The sequence below is a fragment of the Macrobrachium nipponense genome, chromosome 39 (genome assembly GCF_015104395.2).
Source record: "Macrobrachium nipponense isolate FS-2020 chromosome 39, ASM1510439v2, whole genome shotgun sequence".
Classification (NCBI taxonomy): domain Eukaryota; kingdom Metazoa; phylum Arthropoda; class Malacostraca; order Decapoda; family Palaemonidae; genus Macrobrachium; species Macrobrachium nipponense.
This window is the reverse complement of record NC_061099.1, coordinates 48902152-48922548: the sequence shown is the minus strand read 5'-3', so window position 1 is coordinate 48922548 and position 20397 is coordinate 48902152. Positions and strand designations below refer to the sequence as shown.

General features: G+C 39.0%; 1 protein-coding gene across 1 annotated transcript in view; it reads right to left on the bottom strand.

Annotated features, from left to right (window-relative positions):
- LOC135210456 (uncharacterized) overlaps positions 1–20397 on the bottom strand; it is a 55162-nt gene that overhangs the window by 22865 nt on the left and 11900 nt on the right. Inside the window, exons 4-9 of the mRNA XM_064243351.1 lie at positions 17254–17387; positions 15114–15204; positions 12555–12674; positions 11791–11881; positions 9372–9505; positions 7069–7199 (exon numbers count right to left, since the gene is read on the bottom strand). Of these exons, the coding sequence (XP_064099421.1) occupies positions 7069–7199; positions 9372–9505; positions 11791–11881; positions 12555–12674; positions 15114–15204; positions 17254–17387 (701 nt within the window). The remainder of the gene's footprint in view (positions 1–7068; positions 7200–9371; positions 9506–11790; positions 11882–12554; positions 12675–15113; positions 15205–17253; positions 17388–20397) is intronic.

Sequence of the window (20397 nt, the reverse complement as noted above, 5' to 3'; positions counted from 1 at the left end):
TTTAAAAATTTCTGTAAAGAAATGTCCTCAACAGCAAATAAGACGCCTTCAACAAGTCTTTTCTCTCGCAAAGCGTCCTGCCGAGCTTCCACCGAAGCGTCCTGGCGAATGTCCACAAAAGCGTCCTGCTGAGCGTCCTCAAAAGCGTCCTGCTGAGCGTCCTCAAAAGCGTCCTGCCGAGCGTCCTGCTTAGCGTCCTGGAAAGCGTCCTGCTGAGCGTCCTCAAAAAACGTCCTGCTTAGCTACGAGCGTGTCTGAGCAGAGAACACCAAGTCTTCTAACGACGTTTCAGAGAGGAACTCGTTGAGCGCCTTGATGCATGCAAGGCCCGCCAAGAGGCGTCCTGGCGAGCGACCTTGCCAACATCTCAATGTTATGACGAACGCGTTTTGCGTATGACATTGAATATTTTTTAAGGGACGTCCTCATGCGAGTCTCCATGGAGAGCCGCACGCTGCTCCTGAAGAGTGTGAACACTAAAGGAAGACGTATGGCTTTCGTCTTCCGCAAGGTGCTTGCCGAGCGTCATGGAGAATGTCTCTACTTATAGGAGTCGAGCACCCTCCAACCAAAAGCTTCCTCACGTCTAAATTGCCCTTCTTATGCCGACCAGAGACATAAGTTGTTGACTGTGCAAAGCAGCTTGCCGGCCGTTCAAACTTATCAGCTTGCTTTATCGAAGTAAAGCGAACGTTACATAACGTATACGGAGCGCAATGAGGAGAGGAGACGAATACGGAGTGCTCCTCCAAAGGTGGAATCAGAATGTCCTTGATTACCAAATTCTTTTGGAATGCTAGCGAGGTTGAAACAGCTCTAACTTCATGAGCGTTCACTCGCAGGAGGCTCAAATCACTCTTCTGGCAAGATGAATGAACCTCCTTAATAATGTATAAGTGTATATACTATGAGCGTTCAATATACATGAGCGTTCATATACATGAGCGTTCACTCGCAGGAGGCTCAAATCACTCTTCTGGCAAGATGGAATGAGCCTCCTTAATAATGTATACATGATGTATACATGAGCGGTCACTCGCAGGAGGCTCAAATCACTCTTCTGGCAAGATGAATGAGCCTCCTTAATAATGTATAAATGATATATACATGAGCGTTCTCGCAGGAGGCTCAAATCACTCTTCTGGCAAGATGAATGAGCCTCCTTAAATGTCCCTTATTGGAAAAGAGCCAGTGCATTCTTCTAAAAGGGAAAATGTGGTCTCTTTACTCTTTCATCCTCTCGTGACGAGAGAGAGGACGTGAAGCGTCCTCCTTCTCTAAAGCTTCTTTAGGGGGCGCGAGTCCTTCCGAGAACTCCAACCCCTGTGTGGGGCGAGGACGCCTCGGAGGACGAGAAGCAATCCTTCAAGATTCGTGCACGTGCACGATCTTTAGCAGCCTGGGAAGAGTCAACAGGTTCTGCCGAAGGGACGCCAGATCGGTGGGGAGCCCCCGTAACCCTCTTGCGGCTTTCGACATGCCCTCTCCCTGAGTCCTGGGAGTCCGACAGAGGTCCAGGCCTAGAGGCATTATGGGGCCGATCTGACGCCCCCATCCACAACACAAGGGGCACTACACTCACAACATGATTGGGAGAGCGAGCACTTTAGTCTAAGATTACTTGATGTAATCCTTTAGCAGACACTTCTTCTAGGCTCGTAAGCCATACCACAGGGTTAGGCAAAATAAAATCTACAGGAGGTTAGAAGGTTCATTATTTCTAACTTCTGTTTACTGTGGAGGAAAACTCCTGATTCTAACACGCTCTAAAATGCGTAAATGAATCCTCCTTCTTCCGTAATCAGTCACACATTAGACTAATTACCTTATGCAAAGAAAACATGTAAACGTCATATATACTTAAGCGAGTGTCTACCGAAAGTTCAGGTAGCCTCACCTTACCATGCAGACAACAAAGTCTGAAACAGGCTAACTAGCTCAGACATCAAATGCAATGAAAAAATTTACGATAGCGTATGCCTAGCCACAAATCCAAGTTAATAATCGAAAGAATAATTAGGATACTAAGTGGCTAATGAAGTTTCAAAATCCTAGGCGGAGGTCTGTAAACAGTTGTTTACCGACCGGCGACAGAAAAAAAATGATGAATAGAAAAATGGGAATAGTTCCTGATATCCGCCCTCCAGCGGCGGGAATGGGTACTACCACCTGGCCGCCCACTGCGTGTGCCGCGAATTTTTAAATTCTGTCGGACTTCAGAAAATACAGCTATATATATATCTGTCAGGTAAGTTTCATGAACAAACCATAAAATTAAAGACCTCAAGTGTGCGAAATAGACCCTTAAGTAAATGGTCCATTTCGCACATTCCCCATGAGGCCTTTGCCGAATGAAGAGCGCGTCTTCTAGACGCATCCACTAACGCTGAAAATCAGCATCAAGCTGAAGAAGGGAGGCCCATCCCAATTGGCTCTTTCGTGTCATACCAGACCACCTGGCTTACCTGCCAACTTCGAAGGAGGGCAGGAAAAAAAACTGTCTTGCCCGCTTCTTTTTTTAGAGAGGAGCCAGTTCTCCAAGCTCTTGATGGCTTTCTTCATCGAAAGGGTCGGATTCATTTTCACGAACGAAGAGGACTTGGAAAGCTTAGTGCTTGAAAGCAGTGATCCCGGGGCGAAGGAGGATCTGCAGGACGAAGAGAGTCACCGAACTCTTGAAGAAGCAGGGCTGCCAGTCTCTTGTAATCGGAGACGACCGCATCTACAGGAAGTTCCTCCTCAGATACCTCTTCAAAGGTAGCATTAGGAGAAGAATGCCTCTTCGGAGAAGGAGTCTAGAAGGAGAAGCGCTCTTTTCCTTTGAAGGAAGTTTGGTAGAGGCAGGAGGTTCTTGCTGCTTGAGAGGGGAAGAGCTCGCATCTTTACAGGTAACTCTATAAGGAGTAGGGCGAGAATCCCGTAACAGGCTCTTTTCAGGCTCTTGGCGCCTGTGAGGAGAGGCGCTAGCGTTCCATCGGTAGCGTCTATCAGGCGCTACACGCCTTGGGGTAGAAAAAACGTTCTGCTCTCATCCTGGCTCCTGCCAGGAGAGGGGTTTACTTCCTTCCGAATTTGGTTCTCGTAAGAGGCAAACTCGTAACTCCTAAGGAAAGCCTAACAGGAGTAGAGCGTTAGAGAACCCATCCTGCTCTTTTCAGGCTCCTGCTCGTCAGCGAGGAGAGGCGCTAGCGTCCCGTTTCAATGGGCGTCTGGAAGGAGTAAAACGCCTGTTTGAAGAATACCTTTCTAACATCACGATGGCGCCTGCTAGGAGAGGCGCTATCTCTCCGAGAACGTCTGGGGGGCAAGACTTCTTCTTCTCTCTCTCTGCGTCCCCGTGAATAACGGAGAAGAACATTCTTTACTCCTAAGAAAGGATCGACTATCCTTGTCAGGAGAGGGGCTTGCGCCCTTATTCGGGCGTCTAGACGAATGTGGGATCCTACTAGAAGAAGCTCTTCTGGTCGGAGTAGTAGATCGTTCCTGAAAGGGAGAGGGCGTATCGTAACGGCCTTGTTGGGAGTAGCGCCTTCCAGGAGAGAGGCGCCTACCAGAGTCCGAACGCCGACTTGAACGACCGTCTCTTAAGAGAGCTCTTACTGGAAGAGAGACGTCCTTCCTGCGAGAAGGCTCCTTAGACAGCGAGCCTACTAACGAGGATAGCTGCTCCTGCAGTCCTACCAAGAACTTCTTTGTAGAAGTACGAATTCCTTCCGGAGAAGAAACAGGAGACTTCATCGCTCTCTTCTTCTGAGCGGGAGAATACTCCGGAAAAGGCTCTGGACTGGAGTCTAATGCGTCTCCTGCAGGCGGCCTTACCAGGCTCTCTTCAGAGGGCGCGACTTAGACGCGGAGCTCCATCCGCGTCTTGGAGAAGTAGAATCCGAGTCGGACAAACACTTCCTAAGGACGCTTTGGTCATATAGCTGTCCAAGGCAGCCTGGACGAGCCTACAGGGCCTGCGAAGGGACGCCTGACCGTTGGGGAAGGGGAATACTCTACATCCCCTTGCGGCTTTCGACATTCCTCCTCCCTTGGTCATGGGAGTCTGAAAGAGGTCTATGGCCTAGGAGCAATGCGGAGTCGGTCAGACGCCCCCTCCACTACACTGGGACACTGGTACACTTCACTGCACACTTCACTCTTACCTTCCATTTCTCGTAATTGCCTTTGCAATTTACGGATCGACGCTTCCATTGCAGCTTTCTCCGATCGAGACGAATCTACGATTTCGCTGCGGGGGGAAGGAGCTGAACTTGCGTTAGCAGAAGGAGAAATTACATTAGAAATAGAAAGATTGTCCTGATCCAAAGAGCAGGACCTACTTGAACTTTTAGCAGCTTTCCTAATTCTATCTTTCTCCAACTTATTTACATACGCAGTCAAACTCTTCCATTGAACTTCAGTCAAACTCAAACATTCGTCACATGTGTTACTAACTGAGCATTCATTCCCCCTACATTTAACACAAATAGTGTGAGGGTCCCCAACCGCCGCTTTCGGCGTCTCACCTTACATCCTTCTTTCACAAACCCTAAAACGAGTTTCAGGCACAACATCAGCCATAATGAAGAATCCTAAGCAAATCCAAATAACGGTCCAAATCAGCGTATACCAAAGCCAAAGAAAGAATACTTCACCAAACAATCCTTAGCAAAAGCAAGCAGAATTCCGTGCTTCTATCGCCTCTGCTAATCTTCTCTGTATCGTTCCAATTTTAGGAAAATGTGGAACGCTTCACGATTTTAGGAGGAACTAACAACGATGTTGTCAGCACCGGCGACAGAAAAAATCTGGTCTGAAAACGGGAATTGGTTCCTATTCCCGCCACCCAGCGGCGGGAGAGGGTGAATCACCTGACCTACCTGTAGCGTGTGCCGCGAGTTTTGAATTCTGTCGGGACGTCAGAGACATAAGCTAAGTATATATCTGCCGGGAAGTTGCATGTACAAAAACATAATATCAGTTTCTCTCTCTCATACCTCTGAAAAGGATATGTAAAAGAGAAGAGAGAGAGAGAGAGAGAGAGGAGAGGAGAGAGGAGAGGAAGATGACGAGAGATTGAAGATGAGAGAGAGAGAGAGAGAGAGAGAGAGAGAGAGAGAGAGAACTGAGGTGATAAGCTCAATCTAAAAACAAACATTACAACTGGCTGGATGATGGGTTTATTTCATCAAATTACAATGATATTAGTTAAGTATAAGACTACAGTATAAATGGCTTCTGTAAATGAAATAACATTTTAGTGATATTCTGTTGTTTACATTAAAATGTAAACATTTTAGGAGAGGGGTGTCCAAACTATTAAAATAGCCAGTTATAAGCATTTTTAAAGGGGGATACATACCAACTCAATGCAGATTTTTGCTTAATGTAGCTTGTTGTCCCTAACCCACACGATTACGGAGGGACATACTGTACTTATGCAGAGACTCATTCACTGGCATTGGAGAACTTCCTACAGCTTTAGCTTTGTCTTTTATGCTTATGATTTTATTTATATTTTATGTTATTCTTATATATATTTTATTGCATTTGTTCATTTTTTTAGAGCCAAAAGATAAACGCAATCATGTGCATATAGAATGTATGTACGCACACAAGTAGCGCCATCAAACAGAAGCAGCAGGTTGGTGTGAGGACCAACAAAATATGAAACTGTTCCAGCCAAAATTAATCCCAGATCAGTGATGGAACCAGAAAAACAATTGCCAGATTAGTGATGGTCAACCTGTAGTAGTTTCCACATACTAAAGTGTAATGCGTTCTTTTTCCTTTGTGTGTTATTACTGTTAGCTTTTTTCCCAACCTTCTGATCAAATCACTTTCTCTACCAGGTTTTCGTAAATTCTGGTAAGCTCATCAATGACTGATTCTCTTGCTGCTTTTAATGTCACTGGATATTCTAGCTTGTTCCTGGGCTTTTCTCTTTAAACCTTCCTGAGGCCCTTTTAAACTCATCAAATGTTAACTATATTCTCTGTCTAGTATGTCCTTCAGTTCACACTCCTTTTCTTAATTCAGAAGATTTCCAGTTTACTACCTTAATGATTCCAGAATTCCATTTCAACATTAACTCCTCTTCATTTATCCTTTATATACTTTAATCTTTTTGAATCTTCTCACTCTATTCTCAGCCAATTTGCTCTCAACAATATTTTCTCTCTTCTTTTTAATGTATTAAGATTTTGATGTCAAAGCTCCCAATGATCCTTGCCATCCACATTATATCCTGCCTCCTGCTCTGTGTATACATCCTTACTTGTCCTCTCCCAGATCTTAAAAGGCTTATTTCCCTTTCTTCAATGGCCCTTTGTATAAATCTCAATTCCATCATCAAGTTTCACTTTCTCTACATCCCTTTCCTAATGTCACTCAGCACACTTCTGTTGCCTTTGGTAGTGATTTCCACTATTTTTTTCATGCTATATTTTGCAGATACTTTTCCTTGGCATCCCGTCTGACTTCTTCACTTTTCCATCTTTGTATGTTTATTCTTTTGATTGTCTTCATCTCTTCTTTCCATCTCTCACTGCCAAATAGGCTCAGAGCAATCTATGCTGTGTTCAGCATGCCTTACCTGGCAGTGAAATTCTTTACTTGAAAACCAGCTTCTCAACTCTCATATGTTATAAACTTCTTTCTAGGATTTCTAAACAGTTTCTAGTTCCTTTAGCCCTTGACTCTAGCAGAATTCCAATACTATTTCTCTGTCCTGATTTCTTTCTCACCAGCTATGCCTTCACATCACTTTTTTTAACTTGTTCTCCTACTCCTACCATCATCCCCCAATTCCATTGCCATATTTGATAACACTTCCCAAAATTCTTGACTTTAGAGAAAGTATCAGATGCAGCAATAAGTTACTAAACCTACAATCTACAAAAAATAATCAATGGGCCATTTATGAAAAAAGGATTTAAAAAACTATAATTATCAAATTTATTCTTAATTTTAGTCAGGGTTAAAATAACATTCAGGAAATAAAAAATCCAATAGCTACCTATACTGCCATGCTAGAAATTACATCCAACGTAAAGTTGAACAATACGGCTTAAGATGTCTTACCTAAACTTGCTGGCTGCATGAAGCTCTCTGACCATACACATAGCAGACCTTCTCACTGGAGCATCCCCCTCCCACAATATGGCTGCTAAAGTCCTATGCTGTAAGTTTTCCTCACTGAATTTCAACCAGATCTATTGAATTTAAGACAAAACAACCCATTACATTTCAACAAATCTACTGAATTAACAAATTAATTGCCAACTTTTTAAATTCATTATAAAAACCTTCACACATCAATATTTAACACTAAATGCACATAAAATTTTAATCACAATATATTTTTAGGAAAAATTTACTTTAATTTTGTCCTTTTCTAGTACCTTGGGCCACTTTTGTTTAAGAAACATGATTCCCCCCAAAAAGAATATTTGAATTTAGAAAAAAAAAACTGGTTTTTTATTATTTACTAATCCATATTAACTATTGATTATATATAATTTTAGTCAGTGTTATTTTATTTTTATTTTCTGTATTGGTGATATGTGGGAGTTATTTAGTGGATATAAGAAAAATATATTTAGTTTTATGAGATGTCTTAAGATTGTGTTGAAATTGTGCCAAGTGTGTTGTGACATCATAGAAAAACAAGATGGCAGCAGCATGGAGTGGAAATGTAAACAGAGTGACCGAGGAACAGCAAGACTGATTTGGTGTGTTGTTTGTTAGGAGAGAGCTCTCTGTCTTCTAGGAATTTGTGGGTTGTAAATCTTGTTGTGGTGTTGTTTAAAGTCTTGAGCTCGATTATACTGGGACCGAGGAGCGTGAGCAGGTAGGTAGATTCTATGATTGTTGCACATACGAAAGATTAGGCTAAGAAAATATTCAACTATAAATTACTCACAAAACACAGTTTTTTTTCTCCAATCCAAACAAATAACAGATTACTTTCAATGACAAATGGTTAAAAATTCCCTGATATAAAGACTAATAGCACATTCTACACATTTTAATGCTTTTTTTTTCTTGCAAAAGTTGTATTTTCCCTTTTTTTCCCCCCCTCTGGTCAATCAAAAATATGTCCAATAAAAGAAAATCTATTTTTGGGTGTCACTTTTGAAGTCCTATGGCTGACCAGAATTTTTGGGATGAGACTCTAAACACACACATAGCTGTTAACAAGCTCTTGTAATGGACCTCCTGAAATCTTATATCACAGTATTTCCGTTTACAAAATAATGCACATTCTACAAATTTATCATTACACTATCAAGGAAATTTGTGAATAAACTAAAATAGCACTTCACAGATCTAATAGAAATGCAATATTTAGGATAAGCCACATTAAGTGCACAAGAAAGATAAGCTCAGATGTCTTGGGAAAAATTTAGCACAATTTCTCAAAACTTACACCAACTGTTAATGGACCAGATGAAAGAATAAAATCAATGAATGATTAACTACTCAGCAAAAGCCCAAAATCACAGGAACAGATATTATTTATTGTATTAGGGCATCAGAATGGCTGAGAAACAAGTACTATTACTTTTAATGGCTGGCTGACCATCTTTTTACATTCCAGAAGCGGTGGCAGATTAATGATTACGTACTATCTACGGTGATAATACTGTTAACATGTCTTTGAATAATAAAATCTCTCTTCAAATCTGTGGTCATATGATCCATGATCTTCCTTCTTTAGAGATTTTTTGTTCTTCAAGGGACATTTGACTGTTCTATTTGAACACATTGTTGCTGTAATTTTGGGATTTTGCCAAGTAGTTCATCTTTCATTGATTTAATTCTTTTATCTGCTCCATTAGCAGTTAGTGATATGAATTTTAAGAAATTATGCTCAATTTTTCCCAAGGAGTAATAGGAGTTTTTCTTTCTATTTCATTTTGGTTGAATTATTTCTTTCATTATCATACTGATGAAGTTCAACATATGAAATCTCGTCATCCAAGTTCTCCCAGTCTATTAGTTTGCTGATGGGGTTACTTCAGGACCACACTTTGAAAGCATACTACTATATCTAAAAAAAATTATTTCAGATTTACTCGATTTAATAGGACAATAAGAGCATTAATTTATCCTATATACAAATATGGATTGAATATGGATACTTTTTACCAAAATATCTATTGACTGAATCATATGAAAAACTCGGTGTGTTCTTCACCTTAAGTGTGCTATTCAAGACTCTTAAATCTTTACAACTAATTAAATATATCTCAGAAAAATAAAGTTCTTGGTGAAATATTAATATTAATTCTTGATGTCCTTTAAGTAGACCATGGGTGCTAAAGATTAAAGAAAAAACAAACATTCTCAATTTCCTTCAGAAATAAAGTATATAAAATTACCTTTTCATTAGATACAACACATGCTAGGACACCAAAAGCACTGGCTCGAACATATCCTTCAATGTCTTCCAGAGCAGCAAGCACTACTGTGTCCAAATTGTAACGAATGAGCCACTCAGCAAAAAACGGATATCCTATCAATAATAGAATTTAAGATATAAGATGAAACATCAATATCTTCAAGGGTTATTATATAAATACTAACAGAAAAATGCACAAAGATTGCCCGATAGGTTAAAAATACAATAACTTGCCGTCAATACTGAAATATATATATAGCAGCACAATAATAGCAATTGAACAATGATAAATCACTACTGTAATGCTTTCTTAATTGTATCCATATCACTAGATTACCATGTCATTTATTCACATGCTCCTCCTGCAAAATAAAGAAAGAGGCTACAGTTGTCTAACAGAACCAACATATCTTCTGAAACAAGTATACCTAACAAATTAATAACAACAATCCAGTTTGACCTTCATCCAATGTTTGAAAAAATCTGTCCTAAGTCCATTTATTCTTCGTTACTGTACCAACAATGGCATTATTTCTGCTTACACTGGCACAAGAGAATCCTTGATGTGTAATGTAGCCCTAGTGGTACCTTACAGGTTAACACTACCGAGGACTCATAGTGGCTACTAAAAACTTGTTTTCCTTAAGTAAATTTTTTTAAAGAGTAATATACTTTGTCAGCAATTACATACATACTGTTATTTTAGCAATCTTTAGAAAACAAAATCATTATGCTGGCATCACCAGTTATCGGTGTGGGTTCCATTCTAGCGGCTTAATGAGAGGTGAAAATCCACGATAACAGAAAATCAGCGATTTTAGAGGCTATCAGCACTGATAACCAGGTTTTGGCATCGATAACTGGTTAATGGCACCTCTGTTAGGTGTATGTATCAGCATCAATAACTGGCAGTGAAAATCGCAGATTTTTGGTGCTAGATAAGCACCATAACAACAGATTGCCAATAACCAGAGATTGCCTGTTTGCTGCATTTCAATAAAAATACAATCTCTTTCAAAAAAAAAAAAAAAAAAAAAAAACAGTAGTAGTAGTAGTACAGTGGTCCCCCGTATTCGCAGGGGATGCGTACCAGACGCCCCCATGAATAGTTAGAACCCACGAATGTTTGGAACCCTTATAAAAACGCTAAAAACAGCCCATTTTATTAGTTAAAACTCAAGAAAAACCCACTAAAAATGTTCATACTTGGTTTTTTAGTAGTTTTATCACAAAAAGTGCATTTTATGATGAAATCGATCAAAAAAACCCAGAAATTTTGGGATATTTCTCATAGAAAAATACCGCAAATGCACGAATTTTCCGCGAATAATGTGGGGAAACGTTCCCGAGAGAAATCCGCGAATGTGTGAGTCTGCGAATCCGGAGAACACGAATACAGGGGGTCCACTGTATACCCAAATGAACACATAAAGCCCCTCAATGCTATTAAAATATTTTAATCACAAGTGATTTGGGTATAGTAAAAGGTTTACATTCAATATTTTTCTCTTAAATTTTTCCAGAACAAAAATTAAAATATACATTAAACCCCCAGATTTGCGTATTCTCAATTTGTGGATTTCTCTATGGAACATATACATGTACACATTATTCGCAGAAAATCTGCCCATTTGTGGTATTTTTAACTGAGAAATATTCACTAATTACTGTATTTTTTCACATAATTATCAAGACTAAATGCATTTTTTGTGATCAAACTTAAAATACTCAGGTACAGGCATTTTTTAGGGTTTTTTGTGTCTGAACTATCAAAATGGACAGTTCTAAGCATTTTTAAAGGGGTTTTAAGTATTCATGGATTTTAGCTATTCACAATGTGTGTGTGGAGTACACATCCCCCACAAATCCGGGGGGTTTACTGCATACAGATAATATATATATATGACATGACAATTTAGCAATGGAAGGGAGCTGTATGTGAATTAAAGAAAAAAGTATGTATGATATATGTTCTATATTTAGAGATATACATGTATTTTTCATTCTTGATGGAAATAATAAAACCTAGAAAAAAGATAGGCTAAAAGGATTCAAAATGCTTTAAAAAGAAGCAGAGTACGAGCACATCACTGAAATGATCAAATTAATATAATACACAAAATAAAAAAAATACTGAGGTATTTCTAGAAGTCTCACTTTCATAGTGAAAATTAAAATCTTCATAACTGTCAAGTCCATTTTCCACTTGTTTTATCACAAACATTAATTTTAGCATAGCTTAATCATGCATCTGTGACACTCCCAAACAGTCTACCCTTTGAAAAACAAAAAAAGATCTATTGCTCTAGGTAGATTGGTTATGTACATGACAACTGAACATACAAATATATTCACACAAGTTAGTTTTGAATTATCTTGAGTATAAAAAATGGACTTACTGTCTTTGGCAAGAGTCATGCAAGTATTGAGAACTTCCAAGGCTGAATCTCGCACCTCCCATTCTGTATCAGCTAAGCAGTCACTCAACACCTAGAAATATTTTAAACCTCTGTAAATATTTAAAAATAAAAATGAAAAACTTAATAATCTATAACAACTATATACAACATATTACTAGCCATATAGCACACAAGATTACATCCAACTTGTATTCAGTTTTCCGGATACTTTATAATAAAGGTGATCCTACATAAAATAATGCATACCATTCCCCTTGCACAATAAGCTGCTCTTGATAATAATGATATACAGCTATAAAAAAAAAAAAAACTTTAAATAGTGGAGTGTAAGCGTCATAGGCATAACTGAGGGGGGTACATGCCCCCCAGCCTTTGAAACTGGTGGCCCTCCTCAATTTTGAGTTCATGAAGCTTGTAGTAAATGCCTAAGCTTAATTTTCATATTATTATTATATTATTATTAATGTTAAAGTTTTATACATCAAGTGGTTTGACTTTTTTTATATGAAGATAACTGGAGTTTTATTATATTAACTGTAAGAAATAAATCACTTTTCAAACACATTTCCAAGCAAAATTTCTTAACATTACCACAAAAATAATGTATGATATCAGAAACTCTACATAAGTAATGAATCCATTTTTACCCAATTAAATGTTAAGCCTTGTAGAACACCTAACATAAATTTTTAAATGATCCATAAGAAATTATATTTAACGAAACAAACTACAAATGTACTTACACTACCCATATGCTCCACACTATTTGATTCTTGCTTCTCACTGTTCATGAGCATAGCCATAGATGGAGGGATAAAACCTACAATGCATGACTTCATGGCTTTTAGGGTGATCACCTTCACCTGGAACCATAAATGTTTACTAATATTTAAGTGAATATGAAAGGAGCAACTGACAAGAAAAATAATAAATAAGTTTCACAGTTTTACAGTTATCACAACATGCTTTTACAGGTGCTGGTTTTTAGCATACCTGCTAATGCTAAAGTTAGTGTTAAGAAAATGATTTTGTGCAGCAAGTTTTTTATAAAAAATGGTACAAATATATATTATTAAACAAAATTTTCATAAACGTATAGGTGTAATTTCTTATTTCCTAACACAAATATTTTAGTTGAATAATGACAAGAAAATTTTTTTAAAGAAATCCTCTTGACTACATGTTCAGAGTAGCAACACATTATAACACGGTCGTGCAATGTCAGCGGGCCCTTCAACTTTTGATACAGAGCCAGTGATTATTCATCGCCCAAGGGGAGGCACGAACCTGTGACGTCTAAGCAGCATGTCACGACACTAGGCATCATATCAGCAAACCAATATATATGCATTTGCATGATTCTACAAATTACTAATCAATATACTTTCACTACTGCCAAGCAGCTATTAAGGATGTAGGTGAATGAGGCCCTAGCTTTCTGAATTGCACACTCATCCAATTGGAATTAATCACCTTGTTGACATTTTGTTTATACAACTGGTTATATCTATGGTCTCTCCTTGGAGAAATCCTCAATAATCCTAATAGATGCATTCAACTGGATGTTATCTGGTAAGAGCTTGCATTGTCTACTAGTCGTCAGGCACCATAGGAAGAAAATGTGTATATAATGATGATTAATCACTGGTTATGGTGCAAAATTCTGCTTGGAGACTAGCCGGGTGGCATCGGGTAGTTTAAGTATTTAAGGCAAGATGATGGCATAAAATAAAATTAGGAACAACCTACCAACCTATAATACATAGCTCTAGAGAGCATATGTTTGTTTAACTTAGCCCTAGAAAGCATAAGTTTGGGTAACTAAGATTCACATATCCCCAATAATACGTAGTCCATAAAACTAGCAACTCCAGCTACTACTTCCAAATTTCAACACTAATCTTGTAAGTGGTACATAGTTCTGCTATTGGAGAGGAAAGTATATTCTGAAGACCACCTCCCTTAACTAGAATGAGGTTGTATCACTAGGGATGTGTCAAAAAACAACTTTGAAAAAATTGAATCTTGTAATTTTAGGTAAAGTCAGTCTTTTCTCAGCAAATATTTTGTTCAGGGATTAGCTGATTCATAAGTTCTTGAAAAAAAAAAAGATATGTAAAAATTCAAGAGAGAGAAGTTTCCTACAACCATCAACATGCAAAAACTTGCAAGTTGTGTTTTGTATACAAAACATAGCATAAACTGTACTAAAATGACTAAAACAAAATTCTGGGCAATAATTATTAAAATCAGGCAATTTGAAAGAAATACTATTTTGTAAATTTTCAAAATTTGAGCATAAAATCTTCAGCATATTGCAACACACTCGCCTTCAAAGAGTGCCCTTCTATGAATTAGTGTAATCATGTGACCAGGTGAGAGAAAGGCCCCTATTAACCCCTAATACCAGCGGATAGCCAACAATTCAATATCAATGATACATTTAAAGAACCTAGTCCAAGAAAGCAGAGCTTTCACCACTCCCGTAGTTTTTAATCATTCTTGATGTTCATACTTTTTTCAATGCAGATACTTTAAGGTGCCAATCAACTTTGGCTGAATTTTACTCAGCTAAGTCACTCCTTAAATGGATGGATACACATTCTTCAGAATGGTAGTAGCAGTAAAACAATTACAGTATTTCTTTTCTCATCCCTTCAATTAAGGCATCCTTGCTGATGGAAAAAAAGTGTTTCTAAATACTACTGTATTATGAATCACATGTGGTAAGGGTCCTCTACTCAAGTTAACATCTACTACATAATGTAAGCCTTGTTTCATCATCAGGAGGCTCTTCTCAGATGTGGCCCTTGTACTGACCAGAGAATTGGATCTTTCACTTATCTTAAGTCTTCAATGTCTCTCCATGGACCCTGCAGAATACTATCAGCATTTTGGTTCATTCAGGCTTGAAACCCCAATCTTAATTGAATTTTGGCTGTACATAATTTGGTTTGAATGAAAAAATTGGTCTGTACCTATGTTCATTTGCATTGAAAAAATCAGATTTTTCATTAAAAAAGATTTACTTCACATAAACCCACTAATCATACAAGCAGTATCCTAACATTACTGACCTCACAATTAACATTTCAGACTGTGCAAAAAGAGGCATTTGACTTGTTGACCTCAGGATCCAGGTGGTGCATAAGCAATACTAATACTATTCATCTCCTCTCTGTTAAACAAAAGAATACAGTATTTGGGACATTCGAATACCACAAATGTGGTCTGTCTTAGAGTAATGTTTATGCATGGAAAATTAATAGTTTCATGAAAAAAAAATTATAGAGGAGACTGACCTGTGTGGAGATATTTGTAACCTTCAAGGTTTTACATAACACATATAAAAGACAAATAGATATGAAGCACTTCCTCCAGTCAATCTCAAACCTGAAAAGAAAAGGAGATAGAAATTCTTTTACAGCTTGAAATGCCTTTTAGCAGTCATTCATTCATACTGAATATCAACAGTTAAACAAACTTCGTATACAATATGGAAAAGTTATCATTACTTCTGTTATTATCACTGTAAATGTTACCATAACCATCGAATTCATATTTTGTTATAAATTTACAAATCATGGTGATGATAAAAAAGCAAACCTCACAGATAATGACAAAACCAATCTTTAAATCATCATTGCACAGATCTCTGTCTGAAACTAAGACATGAAACACTGATAAAAACCATTGGTAATGGGATAATGAAGCTTTTCTTTGCAACATTCACTTAAGGATGTTATATCCCTGCCTACATGAGTTAGGGTAGAAAACTTTAGCCCTGGCATGACTCTTTTTAGGAGGAAGACACTCCAAAATCAAATTAGCAGGTAGAAGGGACCCTTTAGTCTTGGTAGACAAGCCTTCTAAGAGAAGGTTACTCTGAATACAATCCTTGGTCTCCAACTTTGAACTGTGCCATAGCCATTGAGCCATGGACTTCCATGGTCTTAGGTTTCAGTTCCCTTACTCGAGGGTACAACCCGGCAGTTTTCCTCTTTTTTAGTTCACTTTTCTATTTCTTCAAAAAGTGTGTAAGGCAGGCTGATGAGAAAGCAAAAGTTGCTTGGTGGATTATTAAGAAAGTGCCTTTGTCTTTACCTAATCGTTTCCTTTTGAGTTTTTTATAATTTCTAAATCTATCCTGACTGTCCTCACTCCATAGAACTGCAAACAGAAATAAAAGAAAATTTATGCTTGTACTTAACTTACAACTAGCTCTAGATTTTTTAACTTTCCCCATATAGAGGTACCATTTACAATGTACTTTGCTCTCACTGTAGTTGGTAGTTTGTTTGTACAGCATCTCTTCAACCCTAGTAACACTGCTTACCACCTACTTTCTTTAAGTTTTCTTTACTACAGTGTATCTTCAACTTGCGGTGGGGATCCGTTCCAGTGCTACACTGTAAGTTGATTTCCACCGTAATGGTGCTTCCGTAGCATTGTAACACTGTAACTCAATGTTGCATCAAGTTGCAGTGCTATCAACTTGATGCCTTTTCTTGCCGTTACCATTATCAGTGGCACTTACAGCACCGTAACTTGATGTAAGGGAGCTGTAAAATGCTTTCACCAGCGCTGAAAAGTGCCACAAGATCAGCTCGCCAAAAGTCAAGGATGCACAGCAATTTTTCATTTTTCATTTTAGAACAAATTCTACTGGTAAGCCCTGAATCTAGTAATATGGTTGAGTGGTCTTGTTAAATTAATTTCAAAACAGTCTGATGACCTGAAAATGTTCAAGTCGTGATATAACCCTGAAGCTGGTAGATTTAAGAACAATACATTCATCCAAAAGACTGCAAAAATCTTTGCATGGTGGTGAATAACCATAAACTGACGTAGACGAAAGGGATATCGCAGTGAAATGGTGGAGGTGGCCTGAATATGCTGGAAGTAGCAAAAGCAGAGGTCTTTGCTTTCTAGCCCTTAAAATAATGTTCAGCACCACATAGCAATAAAGAAAAATGTTTGCAAACTAAAAGCAAGACCTTTCTTCAAAGCAGGAATGCTCTCTCAATTGTCCATCTTGTAGCTTGCTCTAAACAAAAAGAACCAGCAAAATTATGGAATAAGTGTACAGCTAACCTGCTCCTTGAGACTTGGAATATTACCAAAAGAAGTAAAAGACATCATCCCTGACAAAGATTCTGGTTAGCCAAATACAGCAGATCCCATGGAAGCAGCAGACTTTTCCTTTGATAATGGTTGATCTCTAAGGTAATTAATATGAGAAATCAGCAATCTCCATGTTAAGTCCACAGATCAAATATGAACTCCAATCCCAACCAGGATAGTACTTTCCCATTTCATCAACACGAAAATTATATGAAAGCTGAAGCAATTGGATTTCAACCTGGTCGTCTCTTTAAAAATGGAGAGAGAAGAGTTGAATTAATATTTAATAGTATGAACAACAATAACAATTATTCTTACTTTTCTGCAAGTACTCTCATTGTGTCTATGCTAGTCCTAAGCAGTTCCCTTTCTCGTCTCAGCCCTGTTGAGTCATTCTCAGCTATTATAAATGCCAAAAATCCCAAACCTTGAAATATTGTCACCGCACACATCTGAAAAATAATTATTCATTAAGCAATGGCTATTATGTTAAAGTGTATACCTATATCATAATCAACTTATATTAAATTCTTATATGACTGATTTCTGATGTACTCTCTCTGATGTTTACTTCATAAAAGCTACAGGGTCTACATAACCCCATGCCAACCCACAGGTACTACTAAACATATATTAACATTTTAATTTTCTTTTACTGTAGCTGCATTCCTATCATCAACTTCTAATTCTGCTTTCCTGACAATTTCATCTACCTTCCTGCACTCTTTCATTGTGAGATTTTTTTATCTTTGATAGTAGTAACTTTGACAGTTTATGTAAAATTTCTGAGAGGAATAAATGTGGCACAAATTTATCATTTTAATTTGTATAAAACCCGATTAAGCATATCTGATATATGCATACACACAGCACAGTGGTCTTGCTTACAAGTCTGCATTGACATTCTCGCAACAGACAGTTGACTGGAGTTAGAATTTGCAATGACTCCTCTTACACAGTGTGCTGACCATAAAAATTGACAGAAAAATGTAAAATTCAATAGATATCAAGGCCATATACAGTACCAGCGTTGTGCAGCAGCATACTCTGGTCCTGTTGAGTAATTTTCTACTTTATTATTACATGTAAAACATTGCAGATGATGAAAATGATGATGATGATGATACAATACATATAGTGTATTGCATTAACTTTAGTAGTACGGGCTGGCTCACCCCAATGAATGTCTATAAAATGTGAACTAGTGGTCTCCGTAACCAAGTTATAATAATAAAAATATAACTTGGCATTGCCTTACACACTTTATGAATAAAAGAGTATGAGCAAACATTTTCTAATGACACCCATACTAATGACTATTACAAGACACCACATTATTACAATTTTCCCTAGTTCTTGGTTAACAGCAATCTGGTTTTATGGCACTTGTCTAGTGCCCTATCAGCACCATAAAGGATTTGTAAGTTCAGGGTATTACCGTAGTGTAAATATATTTTTAAAATATATATTAAATGAGAGCTTTCAAGAATCTGCTCAATTCTCCTTATCACTGACTAAAACACTAAATTTACCATTGAAATAAAGTTTTTACAAAAAATATAAGTTCCAAAAGTGTTGTTGACAGATGAAAATCAGTCATAATTTTAAGACACCCAATTCCAAGGTTACTGAATTATGGAATTGGCTGTCTTCAAAATGACAATTTGTCTAAAATTGCATTTTTTTTTCCTAACCTATACAAAGACCTGAGGTCCTTTTACAATAGGTAAGGTACTAGCGGCAGCTGGATAGGTCGTAAGCTTTCGAACAAGGGGTTCGGTAGTTAACTGCTTGTCCGACAGGCGCGCGCGCGCGACTGGGAGGTAAACAAATCACTTTTGCTTTTGGCCCAAGCAAAAAACTGCAGAGTGAGGGGTGGTGGCCATGGTGGGGCTATGTGTAAAAGGACCTCAGGTTTGTATAGTTAGGAAAAATGCAATTTTAGACAAATTGTCATTTGTTCCGACACGGCATACAAACCTTCGGTCCTTTTACAATAGGAAGACTCACTTCTTGGTGGGTGGAATCTGAGTCTTTTGTGAACAGACTGGTGTTCGCCCAACCTTGGAAGCCTCCCTGGTCGTAAGAGCGAGGGAGGGATCCAAGCCTCTGTCCGATTGATCGGGGTGTGCACCGCAGGATCAATGGTCAGACCTCTGGACCGAGTACTAAAGAGAGAGGCAAGCGTATCTCTTCGTACCAGCAATGTAAGAACTTGTTCCTGTACAGGAGCAAAGTTAAACAAAGTCATGGTTTTGACTCTTGTAGGCATCCACTTCCCCCCTTGTAGAAGGAAGTGGTGGATATTCTGCTCCCATCCCTCGTGAAAGGGATAGGATGGGGCTCTGTCTATAGCTCACCGCATCTCGTCCTTATCCAGCAGGGTGATGACCGTATCCCTCTACCCACAGGTAGAGGGGAAGAAAAAGATAGAAAGAGAAGCCAGTCACTTTCTCATCACTATCTATTCATACAGTCACACCAGGACTCGATGCTGTTCAGCCTGCTAGGGTCTGGGGTTAGCTAGACGACGTGTTGAGCAGCCACCACGGGTCCTAAGGAAACCGATCCAAGGACCTATGGGCAATATCCAAGAGGTATAAGGAAGTTGCCGGTGGTCTGGTTGTACCAGACCCCTGCCTTCCATACCTGCGCCACGGAGAAGTTCTTACGAACGCCAACGAGGGGCCAACTACTTTCTGACTTCGTGAGTTCTCGGACGGGACGTACGGATGTCGTCACTACCATCAGCCTCATACGCCCTCCTGAAGACCTCACGCAGCCAGGACGAAAGAGTGTTCTTGTACTTCTTTCTTGTTGACCCCGTTGCTAACGAAGAGGCGTCGACACTCAGGCCCGAGGTGTCCGAGTTCTCTTCAGATAGCGCCGTAGCGTCCTCCCAGGACAAAGCAGCATCTCATCCACATCATTATCTGCATGACGCTCCCGTACTCTCTTCGCCGATGCCAGGTCCAGCAAGACGAGGGTCATTTGAGTTCCCTGGGTTGGCAAGACTTTGGAAGCTGCTCCTAAGCAAGGAGATCTCGAACGAGTTCGAGATGTCCAATCCCGTCAGTTTCAGGAGGAGCGACAAGGCGGCTCTGTATCCCCTTTGACTGTGGGAACTTAGAGGAGCTTCCTCGGCGAACAAGAAAAAAAAACGAGGAAAACCGCTACTGGCTGAAGACAAGAGTGGCTACTTGAAGAAGAGATAGGCACCCCGTCTACGACACCAACCACCGAAGACGGCCGACTTCCCCTGGTACACAGCTGCAGAGGACTGACGGACGTTTCCCCAGCCATCTCTGTTGCTGCGCTACGAAAAAAAGCTTCTCGTTCGCAAGAGAAGGTGGATAACAGCCAGCCGTGAAGAGTAGGGACTGGACTGCTCGGTGGTACGCCGCGACGTGTGGCTGGCCGAGAAGGTTGTGCCAATGGGGAATCTCTCTCGGTTCTCTTGCG